This window comes from Balaenoptera acutorostrata, chromosome 3, assembly GCF_949987535.1.
Source record: "Balaenoptera acutorostrata chromosome 3, mBalAcu1.1, whole genome shotgun sequence".
In the NCBI taxonomy this organism is placed as follows: Eukaryota; Metazoa; Chordata; class Mammalia; order Artiodactyla; family Balaenopteridae; genus Balaenoptera; species Balaenoptera acutorostrata.
In genome coordinates this window covers 167,352,456-167,378,819 of record NC_080066.1, presented here as the reverse complement: position 1 = coordinate 167,378,819, position 26,364 = coordinate 167,352,456, and the positions used below count along the sequence as shown (strand labels likewise).

General features: G+C 39.0%; 2 protein-coding genes across 20 annotated transcripts in view; one reads left to right on the top strand and one right to left on the bottom strand.

Annotated features, from left to right (window-relative positions):
- Positions 1-215: 215 nt before the first annotated feature.
- On the top strand, positions 216-25,588 carry LOC130707494 (cyclin-Y-like protein 1). 3 transcript variants are annotated; one of them, XM_057542196.1, is made up of 9 exons: positions 216-397; positions 2,283-2,317; positions 8,733-8,833; positions 12,730-12,765; positions 14,970-15,021; positions 15,994-16,113; positions 19,928-20,094; positions 23,368-23,530; positions 25,080-25,588. In XM_057542196.1, the coding sequence occupies exons 1-9, from the start codon at positions 268-270 to the stop codon at positions 25,194-25,196; spliced, it is 921 nt and encodes a 306-aa protein (XP_057398179.1). In that variant the 5' UTR covers positions 216-267; the 3' UTR covers positions 25,197-25,588. The 3 variants fall into 3 exon arrangements, with proteins under 3 accessions (XP_057398179.1, XP_057398180.1, XP_057398181.1); XM_057542197.1 differs by lacking the exon at positions 12,730-12,765; XM_057542198.1 differs by lacking the exon at positions 8,733-8,833 and having other exon boundaries at positions 235-397.
- The window catches only part of LOC130707493 (forkhead box protein N3-like), a 336,087-nt gene continuing 310,250 nt past the window's right edge, over positions 528-26,364 (bottom strand). For 5 of the 17 annotated variants that reach the window (XM_057542173.1, XM_057542175.1, XM_057542171.1 and 2 more), the window contains 2 exons: positions 20,702-20,939; positions 19,482-19,818 (listed from right to left, as the gene is read on the bottom strand). In XM_057542173.1, coding sequence (XP_057398156.1) covers positions 19,686-19,818; positions 20,702-20,939 — 371 coding nt within the window. In that variant the 3' untranslated portion in view covers positions 19,482-19,685. Of the gene's footprint in view, positions 1,590-5,288; positions 5,333-14,608; positions 16,205-19,030; positions 19,177-19,333; positions 19,454-19,481; positions 19,819-20,092; positions 20,944-26,364 lie in introns of those variants that run through there. The other 12 variants (XM_057542176.1, XM_057542177.1, XM_057542179.1 and 9 more) reach the window with 12 other exon arrangements.

The following is a 26,364-nucleotide window of genomic DNA, read 5'->3' as shown; positions in this document are numbered from 1 at the left end:
TGACTGAATTTTTAATTGATCAATAGGAGGGGAGTCACATATATGATTCATCTAAAAATGGCATAGATTATTTAGGTGCAAGTTAAAGAAGTCTAAGACATAGCCATGGTTTTATTCCACATGTATGGAGAGTTTCTACAATTTTGCTGTTTCCCAATAGAATTTTTATATTGTGCCTTTACTAAAATTGCCTTTTTGTCATTACTAAAAGCTCTTCTCAAGACTATTAAAAGTGGTTTCAATCAATGTGTAGCTATCTTTAAAATCATGTATTTTTCTACTCAACTAAATCACCACACCTTTTTCTCTTCTTCCTCTACAGACTTAGCTTTGGAACCAAACCCTTCTGACCACCCAAGAGCAAGCACAATCTTTCTGAGCAAATCTCAAACAGCTGGTAAGACAATGCTTTTTTTTCCCTGAGAAAAAGAGTGAAAACTGTTTTTGTTTTGTGTATTATAGGAGGTATTTAGAAAAACTCTTACAGTGGTTTAAATGTTTCACTTTTTTATGTATTCACTTGTCTTATTTTAATATGTTGATGATACAGTTTCCTTTAGTTGTCAGTGTTTTAGGGAGGAGAACACTTAGACTATCTGTTTATACATTTTGCCACCTCTTTATCAACATAGTCAACTGGCCACATGATTTAGATGTGGTCTATTTCTCCATGCTACTTTGTCCTTTTCCCCTTGCTCCGAAGAGCACATATGTTAAAGACAAATGATAGGGTTTAGGTCACAGTTAGGTTTTCATTTGATCAAATCAGAAAAATCAGTTATTATATATGGGAATTGAGCCTTGTGATTTTGGCCCTGTTTTACACAGTGTTCAACCAGACAAGCCTATCTCACATCCAGATTTATGCTACTCAGAACTTTTAAGCTATTCAAAACTTTCTCATCCCAATGTAGTGCTGTGCCAGGGTAATAAGAGCAACATGCCATATGGGGTTTTCCAGAAGATTATCCTCAGCATGTGAAACTCATATAAATTTCCTGTGTCCTCCTTGTTTTAAGATGAGAATCAGAACCGTAGAATTTTTTGCACTCCTGCTTGCCTGCCTGTCTTCCTTAATGTTATGTTAAATCCTAGTTTATTTGCTAAAAAGCCATACGTGACCAAGTTTTTGAGTTGATTACGAGAGCAGGAATACAAGAAGTGAACATTCCATAATATTTAAAGTGATGCAGCACCATAAAAAACGGAGGTTTGGTTTTTTGTTGTTGTTGTTTTGCTTTTTGTGTTTTTCCGTTAGATCACTGGTTTTTATAAAAGGATATAACTCAGGAACAGCCAGATGGAAGAGATGCATAGGGCCAGGCATGGGGACAGGGCACAGAGCTTTGATGCCCTCTGCAAGGGTACTACATGTTCACCAACCTGGAAGCTCCTGGGGTTTCTAACTTGCATTTTTCTCGTGTGTGTACTTGAGCCACTCATTTCTGGTTAGGATTGCTCTATTTCTCAGTTTCTTCCAGAGCCATGAGCTGCTCACATGTAGAGGGGCGCTGGAGACAGTAAAAGAAAAGCTGTCCCATGCCTGTCTCTCTCTTCAGCCTTAAGGAATCCGTGCCTGTGATGCCTGTCTGGAGTTAAAGGAGGCAATGTGAGCAAGAGTGTGGCCTAAGACCCTCTTCAGGCTTTTATTCTTCTGGCCTTTGTTGGAGCAAAACAGTTTTGTGTGCTGTAGACATGTTCATTTAGGTCAGCACACTCATTTTAAAATTTACGTTTAACATAGGTTACTTTCCAGTTGTGTATTTTTTCAGTAAGGTATTTGAGTAGGTTACCATTAAGTGGTTCAGGATGCTTCCAGAGCTACTGGTGCGTTCGGAGATGAGTGCCTGGCCAGAAACTGGTTCTTAGAGTTGTCATCTGTAGATTGTGGTAATGAAAGTAAGCTGTGTGTAAATGAAGCATTAGAAAATACTCCTGGCTAGTAGTTCAGCTATGCAGCAGGTAAATTTTTTTATTAGCTAAGTTTCTCACCTGGCCTAACTTGCTTTGTCCTTTTCTTTTGTAAATGGGGAGTCTTTCATTTGTACCTAATACAGAATATCTATTAGGTCAAAAAAGTGAAACTAAGTTTTTAGATTTTATTTATAGGACTCATCTTGCTGGGTGATTTAAATTATATATTTTGTTGGAAATTATTTTAAAAAATAGAATGGAATTTTATCTCATTGTGTTATTGGTAATCCATCAAATAATTAGTGACTACTTTTATTTTTCTATGGCATTTGTATCAGAATTCATCAGTTAATTTTTTTTATTCTTAGTGCGGCAAAAGCGGAAGAGCAACCATTTAAACCATGTAAGTAAACAGTTGAAAAGTTAAGAAATTAATAGTTTGAATTAAAAATATGTCTGCCATGATTCCTAAAAATATGATGGATCCAATACTGTTAGCATGGACCTCTTTTTTGTAGATTTTCTAAATCTCTATTTTCCTAATTATCAAATGTATTCAGGAAAGTCTTTGACTTAGTAGTGCCCATTTTTTAAGGGTTCTGACATTTAAGTTAAATTTCACTCATATGGTTGTAGTATAAAGATCTGCCTTAAATTCTTTTGCCTTCTTTTTTTGATCTTATTTTTTAACCAAAGTAATAAAAGTATGACAGGTAAGTTAATTTTTAGCACTGTCCATTGACTTCTTGTCATAGCAGGTGAAAGCTTAGCTTCTTCAGTCCACCATGATGTTATTTCCCTCCCTGTGTTCCCTCAACATGTATCAGTTTTTATTAAATCAGAATCAATGTTTACATTACTACGACTCTGCAAATATTGTGCATTGCTGAGCCATATAGTTCTCTGACTGTGCCTCCTCCTTGTACACCCTTCATTCTTTTTCTTCAATATTAATGAAATTGGAGCCCTTCTGCACTTCTCTAGGATAACCCAATCCCCCTTTTCCTAGCCAACGTGATCTCACACAGCCAAATGCAGTAAGCAGCTCCCTGCCCGGTCTCCCTGCTTTCACATTCTTCATTTCTTCTGTGGAATTAATTTCCTGACTATATTCACTTGCCTGTTTTCTAACAGCTATTTTTTTCCCCAAATGTTTTAACATTTGTCACATGCCTATCAAAACTATTTTCCGTCTACTAAGCCACATCTGTTCCATTTTTTTTCTTGGAGACACTTTTCCCCAATCTTTTGTCTTCCTACTCCCATATAGACTAGTGTTCCCCTAGGCCTGCTCTATGCCTCTTTTCCTGGGATATCTGTGTGAAGTCATCTGGGATCTCACATAACTCTGCTCTCTTATGTTGGATCCCCTATGTCCTAGATTCTGTTTCCCTCTTGTTATACTTCCTTGTTTTACTGGAGCACATTTTCCTGGGAAAAGGGCACAAGGGCAGAAAGTTTATAGAGATCTAGCCTCTCTGAAACTCCTTCTATTTGATAAAGTATAGAATTCTCAGTTGAAACTAATTTTTGCAGTTCTAAAGACATTTCCCTCTCATCTTCTCATTTACACTGTTGCTCTTAAACCTGTTGACATTGTATGGTACATTGTACATTACCGATTTTAGTCATTTTCCCCCATCCCTTCCTTCTCGGGAACCTTTTAGTACCTTCCCTCTCCCTGGGATTTTGAAATTTCATAATTTGGTTTGGTATAGACCTTTTTTGTGTGTTTCTTTGTTATTCTGTTTTTTTCTTCCAGGTTCCTATTATTCAGATGTTGGAAGTCTGAGACTTACAAGATCGCTAACTTTTTTCCCCTCCTGCTTTGCATTTTGTCTTTTTGTCCTGCTTCCTGGAGATTTCCTTGACTGTGCTCTAATCCTTCTATTGAATATATTGTTTTGTCTACCTTATTTTCAATTCATAGAGTTCTCTTATATCCTGTCATTCTTTTTTTCACTGATGCAATTTCAAGTTTTCATTTGCTCCGGAGTTTTTATCACTCCCATCAATTCCTTCTTCCTGTTTTGTTTTGTTTTGTTTTAAAGCATCCTTATATTTTATTTTATTTATTTATTTTTTGGCTGCATTGGGTCTTGGTTTCTGCACGTGGGCTTTCTCTGGTTGCGGTGAGCTGGGCCTACTCTTTGTTGGGTGCGTGGGCTTCTCATTGCAGTGGCTTCTCTTGTTGCGGAGCACAGGCTCTAGGGCGTGTGGGCTTCAGTAGTTGTGGCTCATGGGCTCTAGAGCGCAGGCTCAGTAATTGTGGCGCATGGGCTCAGTTGCTCTGTGGTATGTGGGATCTTTCTGGGCCAGGGCTCGAACCCGTGTCTCCTGCATTGGCAGGCGGATTCTTAACCACTGCGCCACCAGGGAAGTCCCATTCCTTCTTCCTGTTTTGATCTCTTATGTGTTGGGGGCTTCCCTCAAACGTGTGATGGTCCTTGGCTGTTAAGATCTAATTGGAAGCATCACTTGGACAACTCGTTAACTGATGGGCCTCACTGCAAGGATTTGGGGACCACGCCTCTGAACTCTGAGCCTGCCTTGGGTTCTGTAAGACAAACTGGTTTTCTTGTTCCTGTCCTAGTCACTCTCTGTAGGTACCAAGGTTGTGCTTCCTCTGTTCTGCCATGTCAGTTACCACTCCTTTATCTAGTCTTTTCACCTTTCAAACATTCAAAATCATCTGCTGTTTATCCTGTCTTATGTATAGCTTTTTTAAAAAATGCCTTTAATTCTAATGAGATGATATCTGAAAGAAGGGGGAGAGGAAATAGATTTGTGGTCAGTCTACTCAAACTTAGATTTATTCTTTGAATATAGGTTCTGAGTTTGAAGTTTAATTGAATATAATTAACGATATTAATTCAGACAATATTTTTGATTATACCTATAATTAGAATATTATACTTTTCTACTAAGGCCTTGAGTATGAATTCTATTCAAACCACTCACCCTACCATATTGTCCATTAATGTGCAACATAGATGGAGTATTACAGATTTTTCAGTTAAAGTCATTGATTCTTTTTTTTTTTTTTTTAAAGTTTTACTTGATTTTATTTATTTATTTATTTATTTATTTATTTATTTTTGGCTGTGTTGGGTCTTCGGTTCGTGCGAGGGCTTTCTCCAGTTGCGGCAAGCGGGGGCCACTCTTCATCGCGGTGCGGGGACCGCTCTTCATCGCGGTGCGCGGGCCTTTCTCTATCGCGGCCCCTCCCGTCGCGGGGCACAGGCTCCAGACGCGCAGGCTCAGCAATTGTGGCTCACGGGCCCAGCTGCTCCGTGGCATGTGGGATCTTCCCAGACCAGGGCTCGAACCCGCGCCCCCCGCATTAGCAGGCAGATTCTCAACCACTGCGCCACCAGGGAAGCCCAAAGTCATTGATTCTTAATAAACGTATCCAAAACTTGTGAAAAGGGGGAAGAAAAAAGTGAACTTCAGCTTTATTCTTTTTTTTTTTCTTTTTTTTTCATTTATATACTTTTATTTGGGAATGTTTAAATCAATACAGAGAAAACTAAATCTCAGAGACACTGAATATCATTAGTTTGGATATCATTACTTTATTATAAAAGAAACACGGAAATTATTTACAGGATGAAAGATTTCAGAACTTCAGTGGCAGCTTCACGTGATGCCATTGGGGGAACGGGCAGCTTCACGTGATGCCATTTCAATAGTGACTTATTTTAGTCGACATCTTTTCCAAGAACGTCACCATCTCTAAATAAGAAAGAATCCTTGTCATCTAGAACTACTTTGGTGCCTCCATATTCTGGGAGAAGAACTTTATCTTTTATCTCCAACTTTCACACTAACTGGTTGAATCTCTCCACCCTTTCCTTTAGAGCCTGATCCAACAGCTACTACCATTGCTTGCAATACTTTTCCTTGCGATTTTTCTGGAAGCATAATGCCTCCTTTGGTTACAACTTCGGGTGCACTTCTTTCAACTAATACTCGGTCAAAGAGGGGAAGAAACTTTCTAAATGCCTGTCCTGCCATGACTCGGGTTGCCGCGCTTCGTACTCTCGCTCTCTCCAGCTTTATTCTTTTAATGGGTTAAAATCAGAGGCAGTAGGCACAATGGGAAGAGTCATTGGGTGGGGGCGGGATTTCAACAGGTACTTGACCTTTAATGATAAGCTTTGAGGGTTGTTACTTACTAGCCTCCTAGGTATGATTATTTTCTAGTCTTCACCATTAAACCTGAAGTCTACTAAGCAACCTTTCCCCTTATAAAGATTGTAAAAGTCCATGTATTTTGTCCTTAGTGCTGAATGAAGATAAATACTCTTCTTCAGTGACCAATTGAAATAATACCTATGAACATTAAACTGTCAGTAGTGTTTTTTGCTACTTGTTGTTTTTTTTTTTGTATTTGCATTTTATACCCTTATGTGTGTCAGTGCAGTTTATTGAGGTTGTGAGCCAGCAATGGTAAGGCTTTAATCATAAAGGACAGTTATCTTAAATTTTCAAGCAAGATGAGAGGAAAGTAATCTGCTGGCAGCTAACATATCTAGGCTTTGCTCAGAGGCTTCAATTCTGCCATCCTTTAGTGAACACTAGATGCTGGAAAGTTTGAATAGTTTCAGGAGTAGGCCTGTGGAAGTGTTTCTTTTGTAGGATCGAGCCAGGAGACTGTAAGTTGCTGATACGTTAAATGAGCCCCCGTAGGACTATAGACCACATCTAATTAAAAATTTTAAATGTTTTAGCAGTAATATTTCCAAAGACAAATCAATATACATTCATAATAGAAAAAAAAGTTTTTAATAGAGGAAAACAGGATAAATAGCACCCAAAGCTCTACCAACTAGTCTATATTTTGGTACATTTCCTTACTATTTTTATTCCCCTCATATATATAGAGTTTTGGTCAGAATTGACTTTTATTACGTGTAGTGTATGTCATATTATACCCTAATAGTAGTGACCTTAAAAGATAACCTGCTTCGTTTAGAATCAAAGTATTTGAATGAGTGAATTTTCATTTTTCATGCTGTATCTTGTTTTTTGAGATTCTAAAATTACACATTAACCAAATAGCTTAAGGACCATATCAGAGTTTTAGTTTAAAACATTTCTAACTTGAAGGAGAAATTAGTCTTCCAAATAGTGATACTTTTCAAATATGTTACATCTAGAACTTTTTGTTAATAAGGAATAAGTGGCTTTGCATAAAGCATCTGAAACAAGCAAAATGGTGTTTTATATATGCCCTTTGGATATTTCTGATGATTGGATACTGGCAATTTTTATTTAAATGCTCTGTATTTTCAAAAGCATCAACTAGATTTTCTCCCTGCCTCACCTTTCATGTATTTGTGGCGGACACTGATGGGAGAGTGTGACAGCATGGTGAAAACTGTTTTATATTAATAGGAGGAAGGAAGGCTCATCTGAATTAGTAAACAAACAAAAACCAAAAACAAAACCCAGCTTTAAAATTGTTTGTATTCTGTGGTATTAAAGAATGCTACTCTTCCTTCCAGTGGCTTTCAGTGATTGGGATTTGGTTATTGGCCTTACTTTAAGGAAGAGAGTTGTCCTAACATAGTTTAGGCCATTTTAGTATTTGACTATTGCCGTGTTCATGGGCTCTTCACAAATAAATGGATACTTCTAAAGTGTTTTAAAGATAGTTCATTCTCTAGAGGGTCTCAAAAAGTTCTTTGTCACCTATCCAACACCACTGTAGATAAATTCTCACGAATTTGTATCTTTAGTAAGATTTACCTCCAGTTGTAACTGATCTTAAATAATTTCTCAAACACTTGTTGAATCCTAATTTGTCCCAGATTCTGTGCTCAGTAGCTGGAGGTAGGAGAAGAATCTTCCTAACCTGGAGAAGCTTGTTTACTAAAGAGGGTGGTACTATGCAAGCAGCTGAGACCATGGAACAGTTGGTAAATTAGACGTGTGAGTGTGCAGAAAGTGAGAAGTGTTGTGGTGTGCCTGCTGGCAGAGGGATCCTAGAGGAAGATGGGGTCAAGCTTGCTGGGACAGGAGGAAGAAAAAGGCACTGCAGGCAGAGAGCAGCATGGGTGAGGCAGGAGTGTCAAATAACACGTAGAACCGAATTAGTACAAGTTTGAAATGAATGGCAAGTATTCTCTGAGGTTCTCACTTGAGTAATGTAATGGCAGTCTTACTTAAACATGAAGTGAGAAGTTAAATTCTCAGAGTTGTTTTATCCGTTTTTTTTGGATGTGAGAGAATCTTCAAGCAGTACCTTTTTGTCCTCCAGATAAGGAAATTGAGGCCCAGAGAGACTTATGGCCCCCAGCTTTTTAGTGATAGAGCAGCCCTGGCATGCCCAGCCTCTGATTCGAAAACGTTTGTTTCGTCACACTGTCTCCCGAACTAATACGTTTATTATTGGTGTTCATTTATTGCAGTGAAATGCTCCTACATCGGTATTATAGAAAGCATTACGTTTTATTGTAGTAAATGAATAGAAATAGGAAATCTCAGCTGCATTTCATTGCTTAAGGAAAAAACCCTGAAATCTTATTCTAAACTTTTTACATTATTATAAAGGTAATTTATAATAGGTGCTTGCCAGGTTTGATTATAGGTACTATATCAAGGCAGCATTTTATAACCCATTTCTCAAAGCTCGTCTGTGGAAGTCAGAGTATAGAGGTTTCCCATAGAGCTGCACATGACATCACACTCAGGCAGTTCATGGAGTGTAAGAAAAATCTTAATGCTTTATCGTTTGACATTTTAACCAAGGAAAAAACACTTTATAGGTTTAACTTACTGTGACATTTTCTTCTATTTCCCTTCCCCTTCAGGTATCTCCAGGGCAGCTTACTAAAAAGTATAACTCATGCTCAACAATATTTCTAGATGACAGCATAGTCAGCCAGCCTAATCTTAGAACCACAATAAAACGGTGAGTACAACTAGGTTGCCAAGGGCTGAGTGACAGACCCCCTTATCGCTAAAAGCATCCTAGCCATACATAATTTCATTCATTTGAATTGTCCTTTTCAGTGATCAGGTTAAAAAACTGGTGTCAACTATATATTGATTTCAAGGACCTAAATATGAATTTTCAGTTTCCATTTTAATCTTAGAGCGCATGATAGAAGGGAAAGCCAGTTAGCAAATAAGAAATCCCAGAAAAAGTATAAATCTTTATTTGACGCATCTCTGTTGTTAAGCCATTGTTGAACATAATGAGAAAGAGAGGTACTTTTTATTGGCTATTTCTAGAAAAAATTATTTCTTTATGAGTTGTAGTCCTCAAACAATGTATACTACTTTGGAAGCTACTCTTAGAAGAAGGAACAGCTTGTCCCCTACTGGCACCAAAGCGAATCTGCATTTAAATTTAATTGGATTTTGTCAGATTTATCCCACTGTGCATTTTTTTTTTTCCTGCACTATTTCTGTATGAAATTTTACTTCTCCTTCCTGTCCCCCAGAGAGGGGGAGAATATATCAAACCAGTCTTAAGAAATACACACTCAAGCTTAATTTCTTTGTAGATGAAATTTGTTCAACTGAGGTTTTAACTTAATAGACACATTTAATTTTTGTTTATATATATAAATATATCTCCAACACACTGTATCAATCACAGCAGAGAACAAGAAAAGAGGTGAGGTTTCGGAAACATGGCTGTGGTCAGGCTTATACTTAAGGAGACACGAACAGTGTCATGATGATGGAAACTGTTCTTTAATTTCTGGGAGCACCTCATAGTCCACAATTGGAGATGCACTTTCAAAACACCCTAATGATGAACCTTTCAAGCTTATTTAGGAGAAAAAAACCAAACGGGATGCAGAGCTTCTTGCCTCCTCCCTCGCGGTTGTCCACGAAACATTAACATCTCCTTAGGATATGAATGTTGATTTTCCAGAACACAGTTTGGGAAATGCTATTTGAAAATATTAATGTCCTTATCCTTAATTTTATTTGTTGTCTTAATTTTATAAGCTAATTATATTTTTAATTGGTTTTTAATGTGCCAGCTTTTTTTTTAGCTATTTAAATGATCAGTAACTTCTACTTTAATTAAAGACAGCAAGTTCACAGTCATAATAATGTAACTTTCCTCTCTTGCTTACAATAATAGTTGCAGTCAAATCATGTTTCAGCAAAAACTGAGCCCCATCTCTAAAGTCCTGAGTTTGGGCACTTATCACAGAATCACTGAATGTTTTTATTCAGCCAAGACACTGAATCTGTGGGTACCAAAACCACTCTACTTTGGCTAGAGTCGCAGCTTCTTTTGAATTCAAAAGAGTCTGATGTCCAGTATATAATTCAAAAGTACTTTGAAGGCTAACCTTGCTCAGGGACTTCCCTGGTGGTGTAGTGGTTAAGAATCTGCCTGCCAACGCAGGGGACACAGGTTCGAGCCCTGGTCTGGGAAGATCCCACATGCCGCAGAGCAATTAAACCCGTGCGCCACAACTACTGAGCCTGTGCCGTAGAGCCCGCGAGCCACAACTACTGAGCCCGTGTGCCACAACTACTGAAGCCCACGCACCTAGAGCCCGTGCTGTGCAACAAGAGAAGCCACCACAGTGAGAAGGCCGCGCACCACGACAAAGAGCAGCCCCCGCTCTTGGCAACTAGAGAAAGCCCGCGCACAGTAACAAAGACCCCATGCAGCCAAAAATAAGTAAAATTAAATAAAATTAAAAAAAAAAAAAGATTAACCTTGCTCAGACAAGTAGGTTTCATCCTTTTTTTTCCCGACCTAGTCTAATTTTTGGAAGTACAGTAAATTTTAATTTGCTCTCATTAAGTTTTAAAAATGATCATTCATCACATTCATTATTGGTGAAATAAAGGTTTACTGAGAAAATTAATAGGGCCAATTGGCTTTTAGGAATGATTTTGAAAATGTTTATCATGGGCTTAGTTTTCAGTGGGGTAGTTGTTCTCAGTGGGGTAGGTGAGCCTTATTAGTATCACTTATGCAACTTTTCAAGATATATGTTTCTGGATGCACAAAGTCCACCCGCCTGCCCCCGCCTCCAAGACACAGTGTCTGTGTGTCTGTCTGTCTGTCTCTCTCTCTCTCACCCACGGACACACACCTTCTGACAAGATGGGGAATGATGTGAAGCATGATTATATGGACAAAAGCATCCCGAGTGATTCTCCGATCTTAACCCTAACTCATTCATCCCTAAACTTTGCTGCACGCTGCAGTCATCTGGGGATCTTTAAAAACAGTCCTGATGCCCAAGTCATACCCAGTGCCGGTTAAATCAGAACATCTTGAAGCAGAAGCCAGGCAGTTTTTAAAGCTTCTCAGATGATCCCAGTGTGCAGCTGAGCTTGGGAGCCACTATTTGGTTAGAGGGCAGGAGAAAGAGAACTGCTTCTGATAATTAGTGGGACCTTAGGTAAGTCAGTTTTAAACCTTGGTTCCCTTATCTGTAAAATGGGTTGTTTAATTAAATGTCATCTACGGTTCAGTGGTCCTTTCCATCATAAAACTTCTAATGCTGTGATTTTAAAATCCATTTGAAGATGAAACTTTGAAGCACTATAGAAGTATCCATCTCTGATGCTAACGGTGTTACAGGCCTTTATACAAGTGCTAAGATTCTATAGACCTATTATAAAATTCAGATTTGCCTTCCCTCAATTATTTTGAGTTTCATTTTAGACACTGAGAACAAAGGGGAGCATATAACTTAACCAGAGAACCCCTTTGTTGCCTAATATACAACATCTGTGAATAACTTAGGAATATAGTAACTTAAAAAAGACTACCGGGCTTCCCTGGTGGCGCAGTGGTTGAGAGTCTGCCTGCTGATGCAGGGGACACGGGTTCCAGCCCTGGTCTGGGAAGATCCCACATGCCGCAGAGCAACTGGGCCCGTGAGCCACAACTACTGAGCCTGCGCGTCTGGAGCCTGTGCTCCGCAACAAGAGAGGCCGCGATAGTGAGAGGCCCGCGCACCGCGATGAAGAGTGGCCCCCGCTCGCCGCAACTGGAGAAAGCCCTCGCACAGAAACGAAGACCCAACACAGCCAAAAAATAAATAAATAATTTAAAATGAATATCTGCTTTAAAAAAAATTGTCTTTAAAAAAAGAAAAAAAGACTACCTAAGGACTTGTATCTATCTGTTCATTAATACTTTATTTAAAATAATTTGGAAATACCTGTCATTAATAGTATACTGTGTAGTATTATGCTGTATTATTAGCACTGCTTATTTCAGGATAGCTAGACCTATCATCAGTTTTGTGGCTATAAAATTTTGCTATTAAATTTTCTAGTAATTATGTAAAAGTGATTTTAAATCATTTTGGTATAGAGCACTTTTATTATTTACTTTTAGGGAAATAATGGAAAACGGATGGGTAGGTGGATAGCGAACTAAATCAACTGAAATGCAGGGGCTAACAAAAAAACCACACACACACACACACACACCCCCACACACAAACAACTACTATATGGCTTAAATTTAAGCATGTGTATAGATAGATATAACTTGTACAGGACAGAAGGTTTTGTGGGTAGAAGGACAAATGACAGGGGAAATATGTAATAATTTATATATTATAATAATCAACCAAAACATGCCTTCTAACAGCATATCTAGCATTTTGGGTCTCCTAATTTTGCTAAAAGCTGAAGAACCTAAAACAAGGGGGAAAGCACCCATGTGGTACTGTTCTGAATTCGAGGATTTCGGGGCCACTGGGCCTCTGGAAGGTCTTCCCTCCTTGCTAACCCCTTTTTAAAACTGTCTTCAGGCCTGATATGATAAAAATCAGTTATTACAATGTATTTTTTTTTCCTCCACAGTATGACCTTAGCAATATATTACCACATAAAGAACAGGTGAGCTCTTTTAAAACCTATCTTGTTATTCCAGCTAATTAATTTACAAGGTATCAAGTTTAGTGTTAGGTAATAACTATAGATGTTACTGGCATAAGCTTTTATTATTAGAGTGCTTTTATTACAATATAGAAGTGAATCATTTATTTTTATCTTAGGACCCTTAATTCTTAGGTTACTGAGCATCCCAAAGAGTATTTGTTTATATGGGTTATATTGATAATTTACTGTATTAGAAATTGAAATTGAGAATTTAAAAACTTAAATCCATTGTATGTTAAAACAGGGTTTGCCTTAGCACTATTGAAATTTTGAGCTAGATAATGCTTTGTTGTGGGGTGTCGTCCTGTGTGTTATAGGATATATAGCAGCACCCTTGGCCTCTACTCACTAGATGCCAGTAGCACCTTCTTCCCTCCACATTACGACAACCAAAACTGTCTCCAGCCATGGCCAGAAGTCCCCTGGGGGACGAAATCACCCCTGATTGGGAACCCCAGTGTTTAACATAAGTCATTTTTTTTTAATGAATAATAACTATTTTCCACAACAAAAAATATTGAGAGAAAAGTATCTCCTTAATAGAAGGCAGCTGATTCTCATATCTATTCTGTCTTCAGTCATTTGTTTTGAAGAAACAATATGAAGAAGATCCAGCCGCTTGCAGATACATAGTTGGAAAAAGATGTATTTTTAAAGCCTTCAGATAATTTGGTATATTCTTTGATACTGTACCAAAAGTCTGCATGTGCTAGTTTCTTAAATTAGTTAAAATGGAATTCTAAATCATATCAATGAACTTGTAATAAATACTATGTTAAATTAATACCCGTTGATCTGTCATGCATACTGAGTAGATCTTTTTACCTGTACCTGACTTTATAATATTATACGTTGGTCATTTGGAAAGTATTGGTTCACATTTCTTTAGACAGTGTCAAAAACTCACTTTTGTTATTGGTATCACCACCAGTCTTACCAGAAAAGTCTTTTAAGTGTTGAGAAGTTGTCAAGTTCACAATAGAAGGTAGAAGTTTTCCAAAAATCCTGATATTTTTAGCTTGATGGCTTGAATTTTATCATTGGCAACAAATAACTTTAGAGTTATTTTCCTTGAAGTGACAGGCTCACTTTGTTCATTTTTGAAAGAATGACTGTGTCAGTTGTACATTCAGATAACGATGGTGTTCGATGAAAAAAGTGTTTCAAATAAAGATGGTGTTCTATGAAAAAAATGACTTACCGCCAAGTCACAAGTGCTTTTCCTTAACACAGCCATATTTCAGTATGTAAAAGTGCTTAATGCATACTTTCCACTTATTCAGAATATTAAAAAGAAGGACCAAGGTTTAAGAACACTATTAATTTTTACTCTTTTATCAAGGATGTTCTTAAAGCAGATTTTTAACTGCAAGTGGCAGTGAATAATTGAATGACTTCTAATTCAGTTTGGTACCACTGCCTTGATTCATGCTCAGAAACCAGCAGTTTTACCCACTTTTGCTTTTATACATCCATAGCAAATGTCACACAATGTGAAGGGCAGGTAGTGTCTTAGTATTCTTATAAAAGCAGTTTTGACCTCTTGGGCCTCCTGAAGGAGGGGATAGGGGAGAATCCCAGAGGCCTGCAGACCACATTTAGAGAACCGCTGTTCAAATGAGCGCAGTGTATTAGTGTGGTGAAATTTTAAATTAAAAAGCCTGGTTTCTTTTAAAATAAAAAGACAATTACATTTTTAACTCAAACTATTTAAAAGAGACAAGAAGAAATACACAATAAGAATATACAGAACTAAAGAGAAAAAAACGGGAAAAAACCATGAATCTCATATTCACATTCATTGAAGTTAGAAGAATTTATTGCCCACCACCACTGCTTTATAAAATGTTCTTGCATATTCCAGTGTGAGGTTAGAGGAGTGAAAATATATTGGTTTACTAGCATTGCCTGTTAGGGAGGGTCAGTGCTTATAGAGGCAACTCTGGCTGGTTGTTGTAGAAAAGATTTCACAGAACTTGATGTGCTGAGTAAAAATAGGTCAGGAAACCTTTCTAAGGGTGGAATCCAGGAGAAGAATTGATAAAACTGTTTGCTTTGTTGAAGGTTAAGCTTCCTCTACCCCTCTCTCTACTCCTAGCAGATATTTTACTAAGATAGTAACTCCTGAATTAATTTTTTAAATACACATTCTTATTTTATAGAGCTGCAGATAGATCCTTGGATATTTTTGATGAGAGATTACATCCACTCACAGTAAGTGTCAGTTTTATTGAAGTTGTATTTTTCTCTTATACAGTTGTGTTTATTTCACGCTGATTTGCTTTGAAATTAATTACTAGAAGAAAATTACTTCCTCCAGCTCGAAGTCAAATTCATCTTCCTTTAAGTCTTCTTCCCCACGCCATGTTGTGTCTAGTCATTTTCCCGAAGGCGTGTTGTCTAAGGGGTTGATGGATATGAACCGAGTTGCACTTTGTATGAATAGTGAGCAGGTAAGTAAACATACCCAAGTAACAGAAAATGTATCTTTTTAAAGGATGATTTTCCCTAGCATCAAACAATATAAATATTTGTAAATAAACCTAATATGATAAGGCCTGTAAGAAGAAAATTAGAAAACTGTTTAAATTTTAAACGAATTAAAATGACAAAGTTTTAAAATTCACTTCTTCGGGTGCTCTGTAGCCACACGTGGCTGGCGACTGCTGTACAGGACAGCACATTCTTAGAGCCTTATGGTTACAGGACACTGGGAATGTGTTTTCAAAGTTGATGACAGAAAAGTATGACATATGGTGATCAGCAAGACTTCTGAGCCTAAAAATATTGGGTTGGCCAAAAAGTTTGTTTGGTTAGTGAATATATTGTTCAATAAAATGCTTGGTGAAAATGAAAACTGTGTCTTTTATTTGTACTTAAAACCAAATGAACTTTTTGGCCAACCCAATAGTTTACATTTGGTTAGAATTCTGTGGGGAGGAACGTGGAAATACATAAATTCTCTGCGGTTGTGCCTGTATTTTTCTTTAATGAATGGTGGTGAATACTGGATCACTGTGGTATTTTAGGATCCCATTGTTTATATTTAAAAGACTACAAGACATGTCACCCAATCAAAATTATTTTAAGGGGCACGTGGGCCCAAGTGTGAAGACTGCTATCTTAAGGGTACTTTTAAGTATTTTTCTTCCATGGATACTTAAATTGCATTTTTTCTCCTTTCAGCGAGAAAAGATTCCAGAGGAATACTTCGAGCATGATCCTGAACACGAATTCATTTACAGATTTGTTCGTACTCTTTTTAGTGCCGCACTGCTAACTGCTGAATGTGCAGTAGTAACTTTGGTAAGATATTTTTTCTTTCATAAAGCATCTGTAGAAATTTCTGTCTTGTACACATGGTATGGTCCTGTTTTTCCCAAATGAAAGTAGGTTCCTGAAATGATCATTAGAACTTTATTAAGAGAAAGCTATCAAAAGAAAGTAAAGTATACACATTTGAGCTTTAATAATCATTATGATTTAAAATGTTGCCATTGCTTTTCTCATCACAAAACAATTGCTATTAAAGGCAGCAGGAGAGATTTCTGGTTTCTCCTTCCACACCTGAGGGGACACATGCACGCACAGTGCACACACAGACGACGCATGTTGTGGTGGTAGGGCGGGGCAATAACTGAACGCTCTGGTCCACAGGCAGAAACAGGTTCCGGGTAGTTTGAAGCTGAGTCCCAGACTGTACTGCCTAGGCAGTTCTGATGTGTGTCCTGATTGAGAACTACTGCCCTCAGTTCTCTGTTCCTTGGGTAATGGATAATGGTGTTAACCATCCCTGCTGTCCTCTTATTGCCTGCATGTGAAGTTGCCCAGGACTAGGGTGCCAGTAGGACTTCAGAAGGCTTTACTCTAGTTAGCCTGCTAAGCTACAGCTGTGTAAGGACCTTTTTGTCATCCATTCCTAATTCCTATGGTAAGATTTTATCATTTGAATAATAAATCATATTCAAGTGAGAGGTAGTTGGGATTGTTTTACTCCTCCCTATAGCAAACCTGTAGGGGGGAAAGTCAGCTGCGTGGTCTGCAGGGAAGGAATACTTAGGCCACTCACTGCCTGCTCCTATCAAGGCAGAATTTAGGACAGGAAGCTTGTCCTTTTGAAAAGAGACCCCTCAGTGGGTACTGGATCAGACACAGGCCTTTTCTTGGAGCTACAGGCCACTTGGAGTGCTTAGCACATGCTTGAGAGAGGCAGGAATGGTGCTTGCATATGGAGAGCTAGGAAATGCAGGAAGGAGAGTATTTGGGTTGGAAGAGGGGCATTTCTTTGTAGACAAGTTAAGCTTGATGTACCTGCGAGACAGCAGAATGGCAGTGTCTAGTAATCATTTGAATATATGGGATTGGAGCATGAATCTGAGCTAGAGGGAGGGAATTAAGTGTAGCTGTTCAAATGCAGAGAAAGTATGTAAAATAAAAAGTGGGTAGAAGATAGATCTGTAGGGACTGTCAGCACTTAAGGGACAGATCCCCAGAGGAGTGGCTACAGTGGTAGGAAACCCAGCAGAGAACCCTAAGAGGCACCAGGAGAGGTTCAAGAAGGAGAGTATGGTCCAAACGCTAAATGCTACCAAGAAGTTGCTCATGTCATAAATACCATGTCACTGAATACCTACTCTGTGTCACTTTTCTACATGTGGGGGGTGGAGGAGAGAACAAGTTGGATAAATAAAGTTCTTGCCTTTATGGAGCAAGTGTGGAAGACGTAATTTTTTTTTTTTTTTTTTTTTTATCGGAGTACAGTTGATTTACAGTGTTGTGTTAGTTTCAGGTGTATAGCAAAGTATAAGTGTTTTTTTTTAATGAGTGTTTTTTAAGAGATGACTATTTCAAGTAGTGGTCAAAACCATGAAGAGAAAGCAAGGTAAAGGGATAAAGTGATTAGAGGGGCGTACTAGAAAGCTCAGGAAGAGCCTCTTTAAAGAGGTAATGTTTGAACCCAGGACCTGGCTGAACTGAGGAAGATCAGGTACGCTGGCATTACGGGCAGAGGGGACAAGTGCAAGGCTCTGAGACAGGAACTTGTTCTGTGTGTTCAAGGAAAAGCAAGGTGGCCATTGTGATCCGAGCGGGGAATGAGGGAAAGAGCATAGGTGATGAGGTCACGGAAGGACAAGGCCTTACCGCACAGGGCCTCGTAACTTGCAGGCCACGGGAAGAAGGTATTTGTTTGATGGGAAACCTCTGGCAGATCTGGAGCAGGCGCATAAAGTACTCTTAATTTAAGAGGCTCTCCTGGCTGCTTTGGGGAGAACAGACTGTAGTCTGTTGGGAGGCAGAGAAGTTAGGCAGTGGCAGCGATACAAGTCAGAAGTGACAGACAGAAAAGCGGTCAGGGTACCAGTGAAGGTAGAGATAACAAGAAGTTCTAACAGATTGGAGCAGGATACACTCAAGTGCAGGTTTTTGGTCTCAGCGACTGGGCGTGTGGCAGTGCTCTTTCATTTATGAGGGAAGGCCTGGGGAGTGGAGCTCTGGGACGAAGAGCTCTGGGTTGTTTGTGTGAAGGCACCGGTGACCACGGCAAGAGTAGTCTCTGTAGAGTGGTAGCAGCAGGAGGCTGACTGAAGTGGGTTAAGGAGAGGATGGGAGATGAGGAGCTGGCCTCAGCCCTGAGGACGCCGTCTAGGGGCAGTGGGGGACAGGCTGGGGACATGGAAGCATTCCCACTGGAGGAAGCCTCTGACAGAGAGGGAGAAGTTGTTCAAAAAGAGACTAACTGTGGGCACAGTGCTCTGCAGAAGTGAGGTGGGATCAACTGCATTCATAGGAGAGTTAGCTTCAGTGAAAAGAAAGAAATCTCGCTTCCTCCGAGACAGGAGGGCAAGTGGGATAAATGAATATCGGCACGTGTACCAAGTTTGCCAGTACAAAGGTGAGAGGAAGTTGAGAGATTGCCAGTGTCGTTTCAGTGCCTCTGATTAGTCCCATAAAGTAGAGAGTTGAACCTTGCGGGGAGAGTCGTTCTTAGGGTACTAGAGAGTGCTGAGTTCTTTGGGGAATGGGAGCCGAATTTCACTAAGAACATATAATCTCAATACCCGTGTTTGAAAACACAGTAGAGTTTGGAGGGCATGGGCGAATCTGAGCCGTCAATCTGATAACCCTTCAGAGAGGAAACAGACTCTTTAAAAACTGGACATTTTTCTTTTTGTCAAATGGCATATACACTCTTCTACAGAGGTAACAACAAATCACAGCTTACCTCTCTAATCTTTGCTCAGCTGTTAACTCCATCCAGTTCTTTGTAGGGTAGACATTTGATACATGTAAAAGAAACCATGAAATCATCTCACAAACCGGCAGGTTTAGAGGAGCCCCAGGGATACAGACACAGGCAGGTCTTCCCACCTTAAAACCAAAAGAATTGACTAAGCTGCAGATTATGTAAGACAGAAATGAATAATGAAATGATAATGGAGATGTGAAAAATGGGGGATCTGAAAAGGACTACCCTTTGTATGCATGTGTGTTCCTTAAAAAGGCACTAAAATATGGGAATACTTGCCAGCTAGCTGTCAAGCCCCTTTGGACTGCCTGTCCTGCTGTGCCACGCAGCAGCCACTGGGAGGCTCTCTTGACCACCAGTTTTTATCTTCAAGTTCATGCCACAAAAGGACTGGTGACTCTGAAGAGAAGGTAAAGATGTGCTCAGTCTGACCAGAATTTTACACACTCAAGCGTTATGTAAAATCGCCATGCAACCACCACCAGTCTTGTAGTTAACATTGCACGTGATAGGCACTCAAGCATTTACTGAACAGTTGAAGTCGACACTGGGCTGTATGTGCTGCCCTTGACAAGTGGGAAGGTAATAACACAATGCGTGTCTTTAGAATGCCCTTTGCTGAGATGTCCTTTCATTCCTGTGACCAAAATTGGGTTGGAAATTCACACGGGCAGAGTAGAAATATCAGACTAACAGAAATATCTGACTTACAACTGTGACCTGGCCTCTGGCCTTGGCTTGGCTGAGCAAAGTCTTTGTAGAACCTAGGAATAAAAGGGGTGTCAAAAAGAGATGAAATCTGTCATTCCTAACAATTCTTATCACGGCACTTAAACTGAACTAAAATCAAAGATCAGTGCTCTACTTTTGCAGGTTTACTTAGAAAGGCTTTTAACTTATGCTGAGATCGACATGTGCCCCACTAACTGGAAAAGAATTGTTTTGGGAGCCATTCTTCTTGCCTCCAAGCTTTGGGACGATCAGGCTGTATGGGATGTGGACTACTGCCAGATCCTCGAGGACGTTACAGTTGAGGACATGTGAGTTTGTAAGGTTACCGTGAACTTTCTAACCATTTTCCAATACCTCATTTGCTCTCATAAAGTTTACATTTTTAAGAAATGTTACATTTTAAGAAAGGTTACCTTGTGCAGAGAGCTGAAATAGACATAAAATTACAGACTTCTTTCTATCTAGCTGTAGTATAACAATTTGTATTTCCCCTCATTAATTGGTAGGTCTTGATGTGTTATTGTTGTAATATTCTGCTTGATAAATTGAAATTATTTTTCTGGTGGTTTTTGCCAAACATTTTACAAGCTCACTACCAGAACAACATGGTACAGTCAGTAACTTGACAGCTTTCTTAAAGCTGTCTACCAGGTCCAGTCCATTTTTAAGGGGCACATGCCTGGTCTTTGCAGCAAGTGGCCACTGTTAAGGTCTTAGGGCCTCTAGACTACTGACAGGTTCTAATTTCAACCTGAGTCACCCATTGTGTATTTGCTTTTGCTGGTCTTTTTCTCCTTTTGATCTGAGGTTCTGTTGTTACAGAAACTAGGATGTACAGGTAGCCACATATAAAGGTTTCAGATCCCTGTGTTCCTGTCTCCTCCCCTAAAGTCTGCTGAGTTAGGAAACACCTACCTCTCAGGTAGTCCGGGAAGCATCCCTGGGGCCTCACCCAGGGCACTCAGCAAACACAGCGGCACTTTGTGGGGCCTTGAGTTAACTAGGCAGGTTCTCCTCACGGATGGCACGCTCACATGGGCATGAAACGCCAGGCTTCCAATCTGGCTCTGGTGAAGGGCCCCAAGGGTGGGAAGCAGGATGAGCCAGAGAGGTAATTCCAGCAGACTCTCGAAGTGCCCGCTTGACAGTGAACCTGTCTTTGTGGGTGGCATTCAGGAAAATGGGAAAGGACACCTCTTGATTATATTGGACAGCAGAGGCCGATCAAGATGGCAGGCAGGGGCAAGAGTTTGTTTTTGTTACCTTTGCCCCTTACTCTGGATAATTCACAATTACCAAAGTGCATATTTACAGCTGAAGCGAGGAAAGTTGTGACTAAGAGAAGGGACCGGTGACTGTCAGTAGCTGTCAAAGTGGCTTTTGGTGAAAATGCCCACTTTGGTGATCATGGAAACCAGGTGGTCATGGTGATATTGCTGGTAGCGATCTTAGCGAACAGTGTAACAGCAGATAATGAATTTGAAATGAAGAGAAGTACTTTTGGAAGTTGCAGAAACTAAAGTGACGTTGACCAACACTATCATCAGTCTTTAAACTGGTCCCTTGAAGGAAGGAAAATTTGTAATCGTGAACACCATCCCTGCCATGATGGCAGCTGAAATTTTCCCAGAATCTGCAACTGAGCTGACTGGGGCTCTGGTTCCAGGTACAACATCCGAGAACATGCAGGGAAACGTGTGGGTGTTCACAGACATTGAGCCCAGGAGCATTGGCGGCACTGTCCAGCTATGAAGAAACTAATTCTAAACAACGCTTTTCTGTGTAGAACGGAGAATCACCAGGAGTTATGTTTATAATAGGCTGCTTTTGTTTATGATCTTTGGGAGTTGGGAAGCATTACAACAAAGTGTCTAATACACATTTGTTTCATCCCTCTGCTGTTGACTACTATTTGTAATGGTCTCATTTTGAGTCTGAATTGAAAAATTGCTGTCTATCAGCTTTTCCTTAAAACTTTCTAACATCTCTGTGTCTTGTTAAATATATATTTCCCTTCAAAAGAGTAAGTTAAACTGAGCAGCTGCCGTTCAGACAGTTTGCTGCGCCTGTAAGTGGTAGGCTCTTCAGCCACCTAGCCATTTAAGAACAGCAGAAAACACAGAAGATGCATATTCTGTAGGCATAATGCTTTTCTTCAGTGATGAAAGCTCTATTAATAGACATGTTAATCCTATGAAGTACTGTATTTCCACACAATTAAAATGTATTAGTGGAGAAAATATAAAAGGGATCGTGAAGTGCATTTATTCCTGTAGTAAATTAAGTCCTGATTAGCTGATTATCAAAACATTATCTGATTTACATTGCTATCGACTTCTGGCAATGAACAGGAAATGAATTTTGGAAGTAGGTTCAGTTAGGTTTAAAGTTCAACAAATGAGAAACCTCATTTCTGCTCATACTCTGCTCTCCATACAGGAGAACATGGAGCATTTGTTGATTTATCCAATGGATAAAATATTAACACTTTAAAACCAAGAAACCAAATGTATTGTAAAATAAGCCACTTGCATGTTTGTTTGGGTATTTATCATTTTTATATAATCAACTCTCTAAAGTGATTGCTGTGGAAAGTGGTAAGATTTACTCTAATTTTATATTTATTTACTTAAACATTTGGCAAGCAAATGGCTGGATATGGTCATATAGCAGAAGCCTGCTCCCAGCACTCTACTTTCCCACTTCATTGAATTCGTCCTCTGTGGGCGTGTGCAGTCTGTCCTGGCAAGGGGCGGTAGGTCTGAACATTCTGGGCTGCTCTCCTAACACCGGGGGAAACAACTGCTCTATCAGAGGTCGTGTCGTAAAGTGGGTTTAGTCTAGCTGAGACATAATCTTACTGCCTTCCTAAGCTTCAAAAGTGCATCCTGTCCTGTCATGGTGACGACAACTCACCCTAGTAAGGTTTTAAGGTGAACAGAAACTTGCGTTATGCCCTTTGACACAGCCCCATGCACGGGGTGGGGGTGGGGGGATTCCCTTTCCCATCGAATGTAGCTTATTTATTTATTTACTTGAGATGAATCCTTGTTGCCTCAAGAGTTTTCCCCCCTCAGAGATAATAGCAGTGGCTCTCGAGGGATCCCTTGGTTGCCGTGGTGATGTGCCCACGCCTTGTGTTGGCTCGTCTCCACCTCAGTGAGCCCCTTCCTGTCCTCAGCCCGGTGCAAATGTCTGCAAGCTCTTCAGAGCTAATAAACAGCATCCATCATTCCTTTCATCTGATCACTATAGCGGGGCCTTGTGAGTGAGTGTGGAGCATGACTCGTACAGCTGCACTAATGGAACTCTGAAGAATGAGCCCCTGAGTCAGCAGCATGAGTGCATAAGAGGGCCATAACCTCTTCCCCCTTGTCCCAGACTCAAAGTGCTGGGACGCAGAAAGGACCACAAATAGCTGTACCTTGTTTGAACATTAGGGTATTAATCCAGCTGGGTAGCCATTATTTGTTTCAGAACAGTATTTAGAGCCATCCTAGTAGCTCAGAATGGTATTTTTGAAGATAGCCCATTTGACTGAAATTGTCCTGTGTTGGTTTTGTCTTCTCCTCCTCCCCCAGGAATGAGATGGAAAGGCACTGCCTGGAGCTACTTCATTTTAATATTAATGTTCCTTTCAGTGTGTATGCCAAATACTACTTTGACCTTCGCTCCTTAGCAGATGACAACAACCTGAATGTTCTATTCACTCCTCTTAGCGAAGAAAGAGCACAGAACTTAAAGGTAAGGCTGTGAAGTCACTAACTGGGGTTTTCTGTCAGCCACTGAAGCCACATCTGTAGTTAAATTATATTAAGCAGTGATTAGGAAAATGGAAAGCTGTTAACAGTTTGAAGAGCTTATTGACCCGTTGGCATCATATTTCCTGTGTCTTTTGTGGTTTATACAGGGATCCCACATTATAAAAAAAAAAATTGTCTCTTCTGTAACCATAATTCAGAATACTTTAAATCATATTTAATCTGTTCTTAATGGTTTTCCATTTGAACCTCTACACTTACATATAACCATACATGAATAATTTCTTAAAATTGTATCCCTAATCATATGTACCTACATAATCTACTTACCACTCTTAACTGTCTTTTTTTTTTTTTAATAATTGATGTTTTGGACTATTTCTACTGTCTTGATATTTTGAATAAATAAATAAATGTATTTATTTATTTATGGCTGCATTGGGTCTTCGCTGCTGCACGCGAGCTTTCTCTAGCTGCGGCGGGCGGGGGCTGCTCTTCATTGCGGTGCGCAGGCTTCTCATTGCAGTGGCTGCCCTTGTTGCAGAGCACGGGCTCTAGAGCGCAGGGTCAGTAGTTGTGGCGCACAGGCTTAGTTGCTCCTCGGCATGTGGGATCTTCCCGGACCAGGGCTCAAACCCGTGTCCCCTGCATTGGCAGGCGGATTCTTAACCACTGCGCCACCAGGGAATTCCCTCTTAACTGTTTTTTACTCAGCTTGCAGTTCGTGTGTGTGTGTGTGTGGGTGTGTGTGTGTGTGTGTATGTGTATCACAGTTCAGTCCCATGAGTTTATTAGACAAAGCATCCGTGGCTAACCTGAGAGACCTATACTTGGAAGGTATAATGTGGATTCAGATACTGGCTGTAGAAAGTACATGAGTTTTTAATATAAATGGTAACGTACATGGAACAAAGTAATACTTATGGCTTATGATTTTTGGTGGGTATACAGCAAAATTCACAACTGAAATGAACACATTTAAAATGGATACTTTCTGTGGTACCTTGGTGGTACTTTAGAATAAGATGTTTTTCTACCATAATTTATGTGCAAGTGAAATAGCACCTTTCAGAGCTTGTCATTAGACCTCTCCTACCTTCAGCACATACCTACCTGATTAAAATTTTCTTAGAGTATGTAATAACTAATGAAAACTGAATAGAAGTTGAATAGCTGAGTAAACACTGATTTTGCCCAAGTGTATGTCCATTACGTTTAAGGATCACGTGTGTAGGTAACAGATGATATTGCTATTAGGAGCCTATCATTAGGAACCCAATTTTTAAGTAACTCTAAGTTATTAGGGCAAGTTACCCCTTGCCCCAGCAATCTAATCATAGCCCTTAAAGGTTATTACCTTAGGGAATTGTCAGTTAGTGTAGATATCAGCTATCCAAAGTAGCAGTAACTATGAACTATCTAAACGAATGTAGATGTGTGGCTTATCAATGATGCTTTTTTTGTTTTTTTAAGGTCCGAACATTTTTCCCCCCCCTAATTATACCTATGTTCTACCTGATTGACTTTCCTAGGCCATTTCCAGATTGTGTGACGACGAATACAAAGACGTGTGTAGAGCTGCTATGAGAAGGTCTTTCAGCGCTGATAATTTCATTGGTATTCGGCGCTCCAATGCCATCCTCTCTTAAGGGAGAAGTGAGGGGTTGTAACATCATAAACCCCTCAAAACAAGGACTGGAGAAATAGCACCTCTCCTGCTCAGAAACCAGCAAAGTTAGTATTTTCACCTTAAAGAAAGACATTGAATTCAAGAGACTCATGGACAAGCGAAGATTATGCTCATAGGAAAGAACGGGACCTCGTCAATGTAACACGCTCTTCTGTCCTTTTTATTGTAAACAGAGTTACAAAAACCACTCCAAAGCTAAAAGCTCCCAATCCATGCACAGATATCTGCTCCCAATCGACACACAGATATCTGATAGCTGAGAACTATGTGAGGTTTTTTAATTAATAGCTTAAATTTTTAGACTTTAAAGACTTTAGACTTTAACTATATAAAGACTTTTAACTATTTAAAGACTTTAGACTTTAACTATATAAAGACTTTTAACTATTTAAAGACTTTAGACTTTAACTATATAACTTCTATGTTTTTCTTGCCTCACTGTCCCATACTGCTGCATATTCCTTTAGAATCAGTGCAGTATTACCATCAAAAAATGGGACTCCAAAAAAAAACAAAAAAAAACAAAAAAAAGAAAAAAACAAAAAAAAACAAAAAAAAGAAAAAAACAAAAAAAACAAAAAAAAGAAAAAAACAAAAAAAACAAAAAAAGAAAAAAAACAAAAAGAAAAAAACAAAAAAAGAACAAAAGAAAAAAACAAAAAAAACGAACAAAAGAAAAAAACAAAGAAAAACGAAAACAAACAAACAAAAAAAACCAAAAAAAAAACAAAAAGAAAAAACAAAAAACAAAAAAAAACAAAAAAAACGAACAAAAGAAAAAAACAAAAAAACGAACAAAAGAAAAAAACAAAGAAAAACGAAAACAAACAAAAAACAAAAAAAAACAAAAAAAAGAAAAAACAAAAAAAAAACAAAAAGAAAAAAACAAAAAAAACGAACAAAAGAAAAAAACAAAGAAAAACGAAAACAAACAAACAAAAAAAACAAAAAAAAAACAAAAAAAGAAAAAACAAAAAAAAGAAAAAAACAAAAAAACAAAAGAAAAAACAAAAAAAACAAAAAAAGAAAAAAACAAAACAAAAAAGAAAAAAACAAAAAAACAAACAAAAAAGAAACAAAAAAGAAAAAAACAAACAAAAACAAACAAACAAACAAACAAAAAAAAC

What these genes read in the sequence shown, in the direction of transcription:
- LOC130707494 (XM_057542196.1), top strand. Translation starts at nt 268, where the DNA reads ATGTATTTTTCTACTCAACTAAATCACCACACCTTTTTCTCTTCTTCC. An exon ending in AGAGATTACATCCACTCACA is followed by an intron (nt 15,022 to 15,993) that starts GTAAGTGTCAGT and finishes TTCTCCTTTCAG; the next exon opens with CGAGAAAAGATTCCAGAGGA. An exon ending in GACGTTACAGTTGAGGACAT is followed by an intron (nt 20,095 to 23,367) that starts GTGAGTTTGTAA and finishes CTCCTCCCCCAG; the next exon opens with GAATGAGATGGAAAGGCACT.